The sequence below is a fragment of the Hippichthys cyanospilos genome, chromosome 15, assembly GCF_059441005.1.
Source record: "Hippichthys cyanospilos isolate Australia breed blue-spotted pipefish chromosome 15, RoL_Hcya_1.0, whole genome shotgun sequence".
NCBI lineage: Eukaryota > Metazoa > Chordata > Actinopteri > Syngnathiformes > Syngnathidae > Hippichthys > Hippichthys cyanospilos.
Window position 1 is genome coordinate 9613228 of NC_142383.1, and position 14812 is coordinate 9628039.

The 14812-nt window shown below is 38.3% G+C and overlaps 1 protein-coding gene and 1 long non-coding RNA gene across 3 annotated transcripts in view; one reads left to right on the forward strand and one right to left on the reverse strand.

Moving 5' to 3' along the window:
• LOC148411651 (uncharacterized) overlaps nt 1–8684 on the reverse strand; it is a 55679-nt gene extending 46995 nt beyond the window's left edge. The window contains exons 1-2 of the long non-coding RNA XR_015867876.1: nt 8623–8684; nt 2303–2494 (exon numbers count right to left, since the gene is read on the reverse strand). This is a non-coding gene — a long non-coding RNA (uncharacterized LOC148411651). The remainder of the gene's footprint in view (nt 1–2302; nt 2495–8622) is intronic.
• The window catches only part of cntfr (ciliary neurotrophic factor receptor), a 197841-nt gene that overhangs the window by 93139 nt on the left and 89890 nt on the right, over nt 1–14812 (forward strand). For both annotated transcript variants that reach the window (XM_088434167.1, XM_088434166.1), the window contains one exon: nt 10377–10610. In XM_088434167.1, coding sequence (XP_088290293.1) covers nt 10377–10610 — 234 coding nt within the window. The remainder of the gene's footprint in view (nt 1–10376; nt 10611–14812) is intronic.

The window sequence follows — 14812 nt, forward strand, 5'->3', positions numbered from 1 at the left end:
TTTTATTTTTTTTTTACTTTAGATAATCTTATTCAGTTTAGATAGCTGTTGACAAGTTTAATATCTTAATACTCCCACATGTATCGTGTATTTCACTCTTAGGCCTTTGGTGATGTGCTTCTTAGACCGAATATAACAAATACCATCATTTATGGAGAAATCACATACATATCATAAATCATATATAATCGTACGCATTACCAGGTATGGCATCACCTCAATCGTGTACAACACAGGCTATTTGGCGGAGCATTTAAACATCAGTAAACCCACATCAGCAATTAAAACTTTCCACCACGTGATAGCTAAACAGAAACACCGTGTAGCTTGCTTGATCTGCATAGCTCTCCCTCCCTTCCAATCCATCTAATCACAGGGCATGTACATGTCATTTAGGAAAATCAAGGCAATGTTAGGCCAGCAGAGAAGGCCTTGCTGGCCCTGATGGTCCACCACTGATGTATGTACATATATAGGGTGGCTCACTGAACCACGGTTAGCACGTCTGCCTCACATTTGAGAGTCCCAAGTATAAATCCAGCTCGCTCCGACTTCCTCCCACATTCCATAAACATGCATGGCAATGTATTGGACACTCTAAATTGTCCTTAGGTGTGATTGGGTGCCTGAATGGTTGTTCGTTACCTACTGCCCGAAGACTGCTGCGACAGGCCCCTGCAAGCCAGCGACCATCTAATGGATACGTTTTTCCACAGGGAATAAGATTCAGGGTGCAGTGCTCTGATGTCTTTTTTCTACCTCTCGCTGTTTTATCATTCCTGTTGTAAAAACTACACGTTCCAGAACAGAGCAGTGTTACCCAGCTGTCCCGCTCCTTTTTTTTCTCCATCTCTCTCTTTCCCTCTTGGTTCTACATACTTCCGAGTTAATTCTCAAGAATTCTTCCTCCACTCCTCGTTTCATGACCTCTCTAATCCGGGCTTGTAAAATATTAACTGCTCACTCACAACATCCTCCCTCCTGTGCTGCCCCTCCTCTTTCTGCAACAACGACTTCATCTTTCCAATCCATCTAACACTCTCCCCATTCTTTTCCTTGCCTCTGTGTTCCTCCCAGGGTGCCTCTAAAAAGTCAAGGCTCAATTAACTTTGTTGCTTGTGAATCTTTTTTTCAACTCCAGTTGTAGCTGCAAGCCTCCTAGATGAGAAGCATCATGCAAACATGCACAAACACACACATACACACCTGACTGTGCAAATGCAAGTACATCGGGGCTCTAGATAGGATGGCAGGAAACAGGAAGTGGATTTATATGAGCGCTGATGCCCTGACTCATGCACACATACAAACACTTTCACAGCTGCAGCTGCCTCAGTGCTCACATGAAAGGAGCGGCAAATGCCGAGCGAGAGTGACTCTTAATCTCTCGGAGGAGAAAAAGAGACAGGAGGATAAAGTGATAACTTAATTCCAAGATGTTTGCAGAGGAAGTGTAATATGGGAGGGAACAAGAGGGTGGGTGTGGAATTGCGTATTTCCATGCATAATCCCATTCATGTGCGTTTGTATTAGTACGCTTGTCTTGCCTGCGAGTCTATCAGCATGCGCCTATTCTGTCGCAGCACCAGTGTATCGATATGTGCGCAGCTACAAACTGCCAACAGCAGTTTAGCATCTCTACTCATTACGTCATACAGTAGTTAATCTGACCGCCATCTTGCAAATCATCAGGAAGGATTTTGCTGGGTTGTACTTTTGTAAAACCGTAATGTGCTCCACATACTGAGTGAGGCTGGAAAAAATGTTTGTGAGTGTATGATGATGCTTTTGCGTGTGACTTGCATGTTGATGAATGATTGCGTTGCATAATGTAAACTAATGTTATATCGATTTTTGAAACAAGAACAGGTGTATTTTGTTCAGTGTGACATTAGGGTAAGCTAAGTCAGAAGTTTGATTCACAAAAATATGTTGAAAGCACTCCCACTAGTCAAACGAGTCAAGGGCATTCTCATTAGTATTGTGTTCGTGAACTATGAATCAAGCAGCAAAATTGAGCGATTATTCAAAAATATATCCATTTCAGTGGTTGCCTTTTTTCTACGTCGTGTCTGCTGAAGATGACATTCCATGCAGTCATTTTTGAGTAAGGTTTGGGTTAATGCCAAAATACGTGGTTTTGAAACATTCTGGATATTTCTGGTTACATGTTGTATCAGAGGGGATTATGTTAATTGTGCTCCCTCGATTGAATCCGCGAATGAGAATATTGGCATGACACAAATAGACATAATTTCTGCTACTTACTTACTACTGTCCATAAAGCACCTGTGTAACTCACCTCAGTGATGAAGTAATTGGGTTCCTCCTCACTCCGAAAGCGTGGCTTTACGCTGCGTCTGAGTTTACCACATGGAGAGTCACATGACATACAGTTGGAGGGTATATATCCATCTGCTGGTCCATCAATCATCCGTCCGTCCGTCCATCCATCCGTCCTCTTGAAAGTACCAAAAATCCTTTTCAGTCACACCTGCACAAAATCACAAAATGCATCAAATTTCCCATGCCATCTTTTTTTTTTTTTTTTTAATTCTAGTATGCCTGAGATTTGTAATCAGCTTATATAATTGGAAACATCTGTCAATTGTTTTTTTGTTGTTTTTTTTTTTTTTTTTTTTTTACTCCATACGCTGATACAGCTGCTACTCCACTTCCTTGCTCTCCAGTCAAATTGCTTTGGGGGGGTTGGCATACAAATTCTTTCATATGAAATCAAGTAGACTGAGTGTGCTGTCTACTATTATTTATGGTGGCTCGAAATGCAAACCGAAATAACGAAGTGTGAAAGACTTACATTTCATGAAATACATTTATATTTCCATAACACTACATTTAAAAAAAAAAACCAAAGGACGAAACAAATTTGGATTTAAGAAAACAAATTACTGAAAGCCGAAACACATCTTAGTATGTTTTTCCAAAACATATTAACAGCCATTAACACATTAACATTTCAGATAACAACTTAACAAGATGAAACAAATTTACATTTCAGTAAACACATTTATACAAGCCGAAACATTTATATTTCAGAGAACAAATGAACAAAAGACAAAACAAATTACAATAAAGACGAACCAGTAAAGGAATGGATCATCTTGCTGAGACCGTAAGTAATGACGGGAACAGAGCGTGTGATGTTTTGATGTGCTAAATGTAGAGCTCAGCTGATGTCTCTTAGTTTCAATGTTTCCAAGTCTTTGCTCCTCAAAATATTGAAGCGACCCAGAAGTTGATTTCACGCCACCATATTTCTCAGAGTGCCTCAAATGCGCATTGAGGTGTGAAGATCAAGTTCATCAAGGAGCTACCACAGGCTAGCTTAAATTGAGGGACGTGTGGATGTAGCCTTTGCTGAAGTCTTGTAGCACCTCGATTTTGACGTATGAAAGCGGGCATGTTACAGCTGGACTTTAAATTAAATATCTAGTTTTCTGAAATGTAAATTTGTCTCATTAAATTTAAGAGTATTTTTTAACGTTTTATTAATTAGTTTTGCAATTGACAGCTATTGTAATTTTCTGTGGAAAAGACTTTTTGAATTTTGTCAAACGACTTGTTCGCTGATGCTTTGTCATACCAGTAGTTATGTACTGTACAGTACTGTACTCTATTGTACAGTAAAGATCAAATTTTCAATAACTTACATTAATAATCACAAAGAGAAAAACAAACAAAAATATGCTTACGAGGTGCTACCTTCGATTGGAATTTGAAACGCCGCTAGCTTATTCCAAATACCAACAGGAAGTGAACTTTTGATCTTAGGAGAACAAACAATACATTCTGAAAAATAAGCTTTTGAACACAATTATACTCATTGAGTTTAAGGCCAAGCTACAACAAATTGTTGACAAAACCAAGTGCATCATGAGATAGCACCCTTTGATTCTATGCCAAACCAGATGGAGTGCTTACACCTCAGGGCAGTTTCATCATTTTGTTTGTAAATTGTCATCTTTGTTGGATTCAATTGAACTTGTTCCATAAATTATAATGAACTACTGTGGTGTCTTCATTAATTGGATTAGGGGTTTGAGAGGAAAAAAACAGCTTTAGACATTTCAAATTTGGAGAATGTTGGTCAGTTCGGCGTTTTTAAGCATAAAAGTGTGGTTAACAATTGCTCATGCGGAATGATAAAATAAATATTTTCAAATGTAGTATGTAGCGTATGTGTATCCCTGTTGGTCCGAGAAGGCAGTTCAAAGGGTACGTGAGATTGTAACTGGGTTTTTACAAGTTAAAGCAAATCTAATTTAATGTTTTATTGCCATGATAGGAACATTTCCCATTACAAATTGAGAGCAAATTAACTGGACATTGAAGCTTTTCTTATTTTTGGGGGGCTAAGTTGTGTTATACAGTGGCTTCTTTGCAAAACTTTGTGTGTCTTTTTTTGTTAAGTTTTATAGAGATGTGCATTGTCAGTTGTTACATACTTCCCTAGCAGACACATAAGAAATATAACAGTTAATTTTCCACAGTATTTAAGAATGTAGTTCTAAAGTTTAACAAATCAGACACGAATGCCACAGTACTCATTTCAAGTTGGTTTTTTTTAAGTACTTTAATTGAATATATCAAAGTTGTTTTTAAACTTCCTTTTGGGTCCCCTATGTATCATGATACAGCATTTTTGCATAAGTTGCAAGAAATTAGTGGATAATTTATAGGATCTTTCTTTCATTTGCTAAAAATAATTTTGTATGTAACATATAATGAATAAACAATTAAATACAAAGAAAGAAAGAAAAAACAAAACGCCCGAATCAAAATGTGTGGTTGCAAAAACAACTTTGCAAAAAGTGACAGAATAAACAGAATAAATTGGTGCTGTTTTGCCTCATTCGAGACATTGAGTGTCACCCACGTAATGATATACGTTAAAAATAATCATGAACAAGAAGTCATGATATCATGTCAAATACATTGGCGCTATGTGCCAAATGCTGAGCTGTAAATAAAGTACATCTTGGAATAAATAAATATAGGACTGAGTCGCTTGTTATCGAACACGAGTGTGAGTTGCGGCTGATAACAGCTTGAGACTACACGCATATAAGCATGTTTTTTTTTTCTTCTTTCAATAAAATAAGTGGTCCAACAGAACCACAACTGAGTGAATCCTTTAACACGTGCAAGGACATGACAGTCTTTCAGGGCTTCACGGTATCATCTTGTCGGCCGCATCAAACCTGCTCGAGGGCCAGATCCAGCCCGCAGACCCAACCTTTAACACCTTGCTCTAAACTAAAATTGATGATTCCAGCAGGATACATTTTAGTACGTCAGCTGATCCAATATTTTACTGTTGAACTTTCAAAAGGCGAGACTCCCCTAAGGCACACATGTGATTCACTGATAACTGTTCCTGTGAGTTACGGCTGGGTTGGAAAGCGACACACTCCCACACTGCCTGATGCACGCCTGCCAATGAATCTACAAAAAGCTTGACACTGTATCATATACTGTATGCACACAAACATGAAAACTGCAACATAGTTGCAATGTTTGGGGTGCAGCGCAAGGGGATGTAACTCTTGCGATGGTAAATCAGGAGGCCAAACCTTCATTTCATTTCACGCCATAACTTGGAAATGATTTCTCATGGAGACTCGCTGATAACAGACATGCGTGCACAAACAACTGAAGTCACAGATGCAGAATGATAAAGGGAGTCACACACTGGCACATGTGCGGCCCTGAGAATTTTGGAGCACAGTTGGTGCTCCATAATGAAAATAAATCACTGATCTAATCTAGTGGAGGGAGTGTTTGGGTTATGTGGCTGATAAATGCAAAAACCAATGACGATGCGAATATAGGTTTGCAAGCTACATGATATCTATGGGGTTTTGGGTTAGGTTCCTGGATGTATTATAGCCAAGAAAAGACTAAAATGTCATTGAATAGTAAAATGCACATTATATTTTCCTCATCTCTGTCAATGACATTGAGCTAGCCAGACAGTATCATTTGTGTTCTCTTCTTTTCCATCTCACTTGCAATTACAGTTTAGATTGGCAAGCTGACTGGTAGGCTACTGGGCTTTCACAAATTGTCAATTTATCAGAGATGTTCTTAAAAAAATGCAATTTTGATCTGTCGTTTGATATTTAGAAACGCATGCCATGCTGAAAATACATCCAACTGACCTTGATAGGTGCACAGTGGAATGAGTTTGAGCACAAGAGCTGTATCTAAAAACATTGCCTTTAGAAAGATAATGATCACGCGGGAAAAAATAGTAACCCAAAAATTGAAAACAGCAGTCGTGCTTTTTATTGTCTGAAATTACCTTGACACTAAGGTTGCAGATAGGATTAGCAAAAATGATGCCGGCACGGTAATATTGGAGTGTTAGATATTTTGTATACTCGTAAGTCCTGTAAATGCAAAGCTCCTTGGAATTTGGGAACTAGTCAAAGCCCATCATCTGCTACTATAACTGCATATTGGATGAATAAGCAGCAAATAGTCCACTGCATGGTCCACTGTACAGTATGTGCGTGTAGTTTTGTGTGTGTGTGTGTTCTTTAAGTAACCTCTGGGTAGAAGTGCTTGTAATGTGCGGCAGGTCTGAGCACCATTGACCTTACAACATGGTAATACCGCACTCTGAAAGACTTGAGTGGTAACACTGCATATAAACTACAATGAACAGCGCGTGGGTGAAAAAATTAAGTGCTTGCTAACACCCCAGGGTGAAACTGTGGAATTCATACATAATATACTATATTTGGCATTGATGAAGGCTTCGAACCATTAGTAGACACTTGGGGGCTCTATAGGAGGTGGGGCCAGCTACGCCAAGTGTTAGTATTGCTATGGATGCTTGTAGATTGATTTGGGTGATTTTAAAAAACCATGACACTTTTATGATGAAATGTGCTTTTAATTCTCAACGGGAATTATTTATATCAAATGTAATCAGTCAATCCGGTGACGTAGTTACGTTATTACTTTAGCAAAAGATAAATGCTATCTTGGGTGGCAGTTCAACAGCACAAAACATGTCAGTGAACAGACCATTATCCATCTTTTCTTTGGTCTTTCTCGGATTTGTGCCCCTCAACTTGAGTTGGCATGTAGTTGTTTTGATTTTAGTTTGTCAAAATCAATTTTGAAATGTTTCCACGAATCCCTTGCAATATGGTACGGGCTACCCATTGCATTGAATGAGTACAGTACACAATTTCATTGGTTTCTCCATACAGCTATCAATTGTTGAATGCACTTTTTTTTTTTTTTTAAATCATGTCCATAAAACGGAAAATCAATAGGAACAACATATCTCATGGTCCGACATTGGAAATGCACCCCCAGAAGCGGTAAACTCACAACGGTTCAACAACATTTGCCTTGATTTTTAGACATGGGTGCCTAAGGTAGTTCCAGTTCTGGTGTGCAGTGAAAGTTAACTGTTTAACTTCCTTTTGAATTGGTTTATCACTTGAATTGCTATGACACCTGTGTGATTGACACGCGCATGATTGCTGTCATGACCTAAAAATAAATTAATAAAATGGGATGTCAGGAGTCTAGTTTTTGTAAAATTGAGATCAAGCAATGGGGCTGGCGAAATCTGTCAGCAATCGGGACACGAGTTTAAAAATTGGGGCCTCTGGTCAACCTAAGCTTGCCGCAGTTTGAAATGCATTGTTTGCGCTATTGTGAACATGATTAACAGCCAACCAAAATGCTCCTATCATTACGTTTTGAATTTCTGCATGACAGGCTTACAAAGTCCTTAACATGGGCTAAAGCAGAAGCACTGAGTTTGAAAAAGAAAAAAAGCTTCTTTACATTACATTCGTCATAGAGAACCCTTTATTATCAATTCCTCTTTGCGTCAAGAAAAGCTTGAACTTTTTGAGAGACATTAATGATTTTCACTCTCATTTAATAGCTCATTCTTGTGCTACTAAAAATGCCCTGTCTATTACAAAAAGATCAATAGCACTTGAGCTGAACGCCATTATGGTTATTAGGCTTACTTGCTTGTATGGTGATGAGGCATGAGGGCATTATACAGCTAGTGTATGATTTGCATATGCGTGAGTGAGTTTATTCATTTGTGCGTTTGTTACTCTGTGTTGAGTTTTGTATTAGTTGGCATTGTCTTGATCAATTGCGTTCAGTAAATAGGTGGTGAAAACAACCATTTCAGGAGAATACAAAGAGGAGAGGAGTGAGCTGTTTCTAGGTGAGGAATGATGGAGAAGGGAGAGTGAAGGTGAGCAGAGAGAAAGACAGAGTGAGAACAAGATAAGAAGAACGGAGGCACCCAAAGGCAGTGAGAATAACTTACAGAGACGAGAAACAAAGACAAGAAGCCAAGATAACGGCAAATGATTACAACGCGCCACAGAATGTGCAGTCTCACATGGCACACCTGTCAGAACCTTGGTACCGGAGGTTAGATGTTTATGCGTCCATTACGCTCCCCTCAATAAAAATCAAGGCGAGAAACATAATTGGAACACGATGACAACGCAATTCTCAATGTGTGCGTATTCAGTTAAATAGCAACAGTAATGAATGTTGAAAAAGTACAATCACAGACTATGTCTGTCTGTCAATATATCCACCCACCCATCAATCCATCCAGCTGTCATTTTTTCGTCCAGTATCAAAGTGACTGTACTGGACTAAAGACGCATTTTGCCTCTGTTGTTTTTATGCTAACAAGGACGCCGGCGTCTGCATCAAAGCTAAACATCAAAGTCAGACTGCTTTTATGGAGATGCAAATTAGATTTTATGTAAATAAAGCCACATATTTTCCCTTTTGACAGAGAGGGGGAGATCAAACCAAATTGGGAAGTCTTGCCACTCTTATTCATATGCACACACTATTTTGACTGTGACTGAAAGAAATTGGGAAAGGCAGCTGTGATGGGCAGGATGCAGAAGGGATGATAATGGGGAAAAAGGAGAGACTCAGAGGACAGGAATCAAGTGATGGGCAGGTCAAGGAGGTGATGCGCAGCTCAGAAGGGAAGTGGAAAAGGGAAAAGAGACAACAAATCATGTCTCGTTAATGTTAATGGAGACAGGGATTTTCCACATGAAATATAAATGCATGTGTTATGGGACATGAAATATACATGAAACAGAGGCTGACAGCTGTATCCGCTGTGTTAAGAGGCGTGTCATAGGACACAGAGAAAAAGCAGATCCCTCATTTGAAAAAACATTTGATCCCACTTGTCTTTTCTTTTCTGTCTCGACAAGAACTTTTGAAAAGACAGGGATCAATATTTCATTGTTACCTTTTGTTCAGCTGTTGATCCTTAGTATTCAAATGTTAATCTGACGTCTTCACTTTGTGTGGTCCCGACGTGCCCCGTGGGACTTGTCAACAAAATGGGGCCTCTAAAGTGCGCTGTTGTGACCAAAACTCCCATTAGGCCCACATGTATCCCTTAATCCCGGAGACCATGTTCCTTACAACATCACTTAAACCTAATGATGGAAGCTTGATGATAACACATGGGAGTTAAAATTAGAGAATTGTGCATTGTGATTAACATCGCGTTTGTGGAGTGTGATTTAAACAGCAAATGAAAGCAACAAAATTCATGTTTTCATTCTTCACAGGTGTCGGCCATTTGTCGTTTTCTGTTGTCTAAAAGCAGTGCAATTATATCTTGCCAAGCCCCCCCCAGAAAGCAAACTTTTTGTGCCCCCCTCAACATGCTGATTATAAATAATATTATTTATAAAAATTGTATACGTTTCCTAAACCTGTATCCTTTTTAACATTAGGGAAAAAAGCAATATAAATCAACTTTCAACAACTGTTTATGAGTGAGCTTGTCTGTAACATTTCTAGCATTACACTGTACTATATTTTGTACATTTGTCTATTTGTTTGATTTTAAAAAGTTACTTCCCCAAATCATAATGAACGAAGGAAGAGCAAATCTATTGAATATCACTCTACTTCTGTACCTGTCATTTTTGGAGGAAAATTCCATTAAATATGAAAAACATGAATTCTAGGTATTTTTAGTGCACTTTTGCTAAGGGACTTGACTCATGATCAGGTACGTGAGACTTGAATGTGGCACCTAAAGACTTGGACTTGGATTGGAATGGTGGCTCTAAGACTTAAGAATGGAGTTGTACTTGGCCTTAAAGACTTGTGCACATCTCTGATACACACACAACAACATATTGTTCAAAGTGTTCTTGAAAGAGTCAGAGTTGTTATTGACGCAAACGGCGGTTTTAATCATATTCTTCCATTTTCCATCTGTAGGTGTCCTTATTAATGCCGACAAACTAATGAGCACGATTGTGATAGATTCATGACCTAATTAATATTGTTTTCTATGTGTCAAGTTGCCAGAAACCAGTATGAGCGCATGGGCAGCGATGTCACCATGCAGTGCGGCTCCCTGGACAACGACGCATCGGTGTCATGGAAGGTGAACGGGACGGATGTGAAGGCCCAGCACCGTCAAGAAGGCCCCAGACTGATACTGACCCAAGTCAACCTAAGTCACAATGGCCTCTACAGCTGCTTTCAGAACCCAAATGGAGAGAGACGCGACACCATCAACCTCCGCATCGGCAGTAAGTACCCAGACAATTGTCCGCCAAATATTGCTTGCCAAACAGTCATGACTCTTTAATCATCCCGGTAGGGCATTTTGGTTATTGCTTCTGCTGAAAGTAAACAAAGACCAAATAGAATTCGCCACATTGCACAATGGAAACATCATGCATACAAGTAAACCATGCTTCTACTGTACTGTATATTAACATGTTTTATTAAATATTGTATTATGAATATGATTCCCGCAAAGGTTGGTTATGTGGAATGTACTCATTATAATCTATTGATGGATTCTATATGCTCCAAATGCAAACATTTTCTGTCACTTTATACAATATAGATTTGTTCTGCAGCAGCTTTGAGGCTCATGAAAATCATAAAAAGTGGATAGGTGCATGAACTTTGGAAATACTCACCTTGCCAGTAAATTGAACAAAGAACAAGAAACACAAATCCTCTCCTTCTTGTAACCTTTAAACTGAACTAGTGTTCTCTTCCTTTTCTGTGGAATCTTCAACACAATAAGGGCTTTTCTAGCCAATCTGAAACACAAAAATACGATAACAGTATGTTGCAAACTTGAGTCCGCACACGAACCTGAGTACACATATTATCAACAACAACAACAACAACAACAGCAATAATAATAATAATAATAATAATAATAATAAATGAAATCAAATCAAAGCCATCATTGGAAAAGCCAAAAATGTCATCTCCTGATTACACTAGGACTTAGTAGGACTTTATTTCAAATAAACCACATTAAATAAAAAACAAATATTAAGTAAATGCCATTCTTTGATGAGTACAGTCATCCGAAAGAGCTGCCTGTTTCTACCTACAAACTGCCTGTTTGTAGGTTTGAATATGAAATTGGCTTTATCAGCACTGTATAACCAGTTTAAATCAAATTCCCCAAGTCCCCAACGAACGTTGGAATTTTTAGGCAGATACTTACCTTACTGAAGGATACAAGCTGCTATTTGTTGAACATCAATCATGTTGCACTATTTCATAGCACTGCCAGAAATGACAGACTTTAAGGCAGTTTAATTCATCACATCCTTGTCACTGAATATATACACCTGAACAGATTGTGCTCTTTCTGTTTTTAACATTTCTAATAAAGCAATAACCTCAGGACAAGGTCAAAAAGATAGTTTGCGCAAAGGCAATCTATCGCTATACAAACAGATAATGCGATGAAATTAAAATGTATGCACATGGCAAATGCTCTACACTAAGATGTGAAGGATATTATTTTCATTACACCTGTCATCTAAAAGCACACACGACAATGAATGAGTCATGAATACTCTACAGGTATGTGTGCAACTGTGGCACATCTAAAATCTCCATGCAAATATGTGATGAATGAGTCTGTAAGGAAGTGTGACAGCTGGGTTAATCTTATCGGCAATGATGAATTACAGAATGCTGAAATAATACCCAACTGATGAGCGTTTTATGTGATGGTACATCATGTCATAAGGATGAATGATGCGCGAATGAGCGAGATGCAAGTTAGACTGTCTTTTCACTGCTCATAATTTTGGGGCGCCATAATAACACTTGTGGTGGTCTCGAGCTTGAGTGTGCGTGTGTGTGCGCGTGCGTGTGTGTGTGTGTGTGTGAGAGACGGTGAAAGAGAGAATAAGAGAGAGGGAGAGATTATCATTTGCATTATACAAATACTCATAGAGGGTCAATTATTAGTGTGTGTGCATGTGTAACCCCTGTTACTGTTTCCAATGTCAGTGTAATTGTCCTGATAATAGTTTGGTTTTATTATGTTTGCTGTCACTGTGGCATTCCATTTGTATTTATGTTTTTTGTAAAGGGCCACCTACAAAACATGCTCCAGTGAAAAACTGTTGCGCAGTTACAGCGATGGTGACACCTCGACAGGCTACACTTGTCGTGATTACCGTCGTGTCTGTAGCAGGATTTTATGCAGCGTTTATTACTCACACCAGGGGCTTGTTATGTTTAACACACAGTGTTATCAAGAGGATAACAAAGAACCATCTGTCTGTTTTTTTTTTTTTGTCAAGTCTTTGCAAACTTTTCGTAAACACTATATTTTCCTCAATTTGCTTTCGCTTATGTGACCAGTTCATTAAGGCTTCTATATTCAGATGCCACCCAACCAGAAGTGAACATTATAAATATTACCCTTCATAATGTTTGTACAGGTAGCTGCCCCATTTGCATTTTTTACATTTTTGTTTTCATGATCAGAGGTGGGTTGGTTAATCAATTATTCAACAGCTAATCAACAATCAAGATCATCACTTGTTAGTTTGGATTAGTTTTGAGAAATCTAAAATGATCCAAATCCTTGGAATTTCAACCTCTCAGAAGTTAATTAGTTTGTTTACAAATATGAATTAGCAAATATTTTTGCTTATTTTCTAACATGTTATGGACCAAACCAAATGCCCCAAAACCTTTTGAGCATTTTCTCTACTGTCAAATGGAAAAAAAAAAATAAATAAATAAAAATCTACTTTCTAATAAAATACTGTAAATTGATACATATATTTGGAATCGGATTAATCAATTGACAACATGATTGACAGTTTAATTGAATATTAAAATAATCATTAGTTGTAGACATATTCATGATGATTCAACAATGTATCCACAGTGTAACGCCAATTACTGATAAGGACTTATGCTGCCAGATTTTTTCTCTTAAATTAAAGTGGTGTTATTGGAAGCCTTCTAAAGTACCTCAACTTTGTAACAAGGCTGATATCGGCTCGATACCGATACTTGATACGCACGCATCCCTAACAACTACAACAATATATTCCACCGATCGTCATCAGCTGTTGTATATAATATAGAACTCTAAATGTAGCATCAAAGCTTATTCAACAAAACATCATCATACCCATCCACCTGCACACACTGTATTTGACAACCTCCACAGGCGTCCCTGGTTTAAAATACATATCTACAATGGTGAAGCAGTAGAGCGGCAATTAATATAAAATATGAGTGTCCTGGCAATAAATGTCCATTATATTTTAATAAGTAAGTGGTTATAAAAACAATACTGTTCTTTGATGAAATAAACCATGCCCTGCTGTCATAACTTGGAAAATAATTACTGTCCTGCCATTTTCATGTTTTTTTTTTTCATTTTTTTTTCCATTTATTGCTGTCTTCAATGGACGTCAGCTCAGAAATTTATGGCACCACCACTTGGCTGCTCCCACCCAGTAATTCAGCCTCACAGCTAACACAATATCAACCGCAGTGGGTCGTATATCCAGCCACTCACCCCAGTGACCTGTCATGCAGTCAGTCTGCAGGACACACAATCTCCCTGTGTGCACCGCCATTCAGTCAGCAAAGCTGTTGGTGGAGTCTGATAGTTGGCCTGGAGGACATCTGAGCAGTGAACCAAGCAGTAACTTGCAGGTCAGCTGTTCATGCAGTGAGGAAGTCAGTTGACCTGCCAGTTACACGCACACTAATTTAAGACAAAGTCACCTTAGTAGCGCATCACCCACCACTGGGGTACTTTGGTGGTGCTCAACTATATGTTAGGTAATCAGTCAAATTTATGTGTAGGTAATTGTTGTTATACTTATAAACAGCTATTATTTTGAATATGTTTATCTAGTTTTCCTTCTGAAAAGGCTTGAGGTGAAGCCATAATCGGCAATTCATTTTTGGTTTGAGGTTAGTCACGTTTTTCCATTAAAGACTTTCAGATTTCAACTTTAAGAAGTGTGCTAATTTCAGTTGTTCTCCATGAAAGCAGACCAATTATAATTGTTTTGAAACAAAACAAATCATCTGCATTTACTACTTTTGACATAACAAAAGAAGCTGAATGATATTTATCAAGTAGGGTAAATCAAGTTCTAAAAATAGGTACACAAAAAAATACTTTGTAGATTATATGAATAAATAAATAAATAAAATAAAATCAACAACAGTTTCATTGTTTGTTTATGTCATGTCATGTCATGCCATGTCATCCATGTCATGTTCAAAATGCCCTTGCAACAAGAGAAGGACAGGCAAAAGTCTGGCGACATTTTGGCGAACATTTGCGACCTTGAAAAAAACCTAATGAGATTAAAAGTACCGCCTCTCGGTATGACGAGGGCTTTAATGTTGGTTCAGAACAAATTTTCTCATTAACATGACAGACACTGAATCCAGCGCTCTCACACCTGTAAAAGCATCAGTGTAA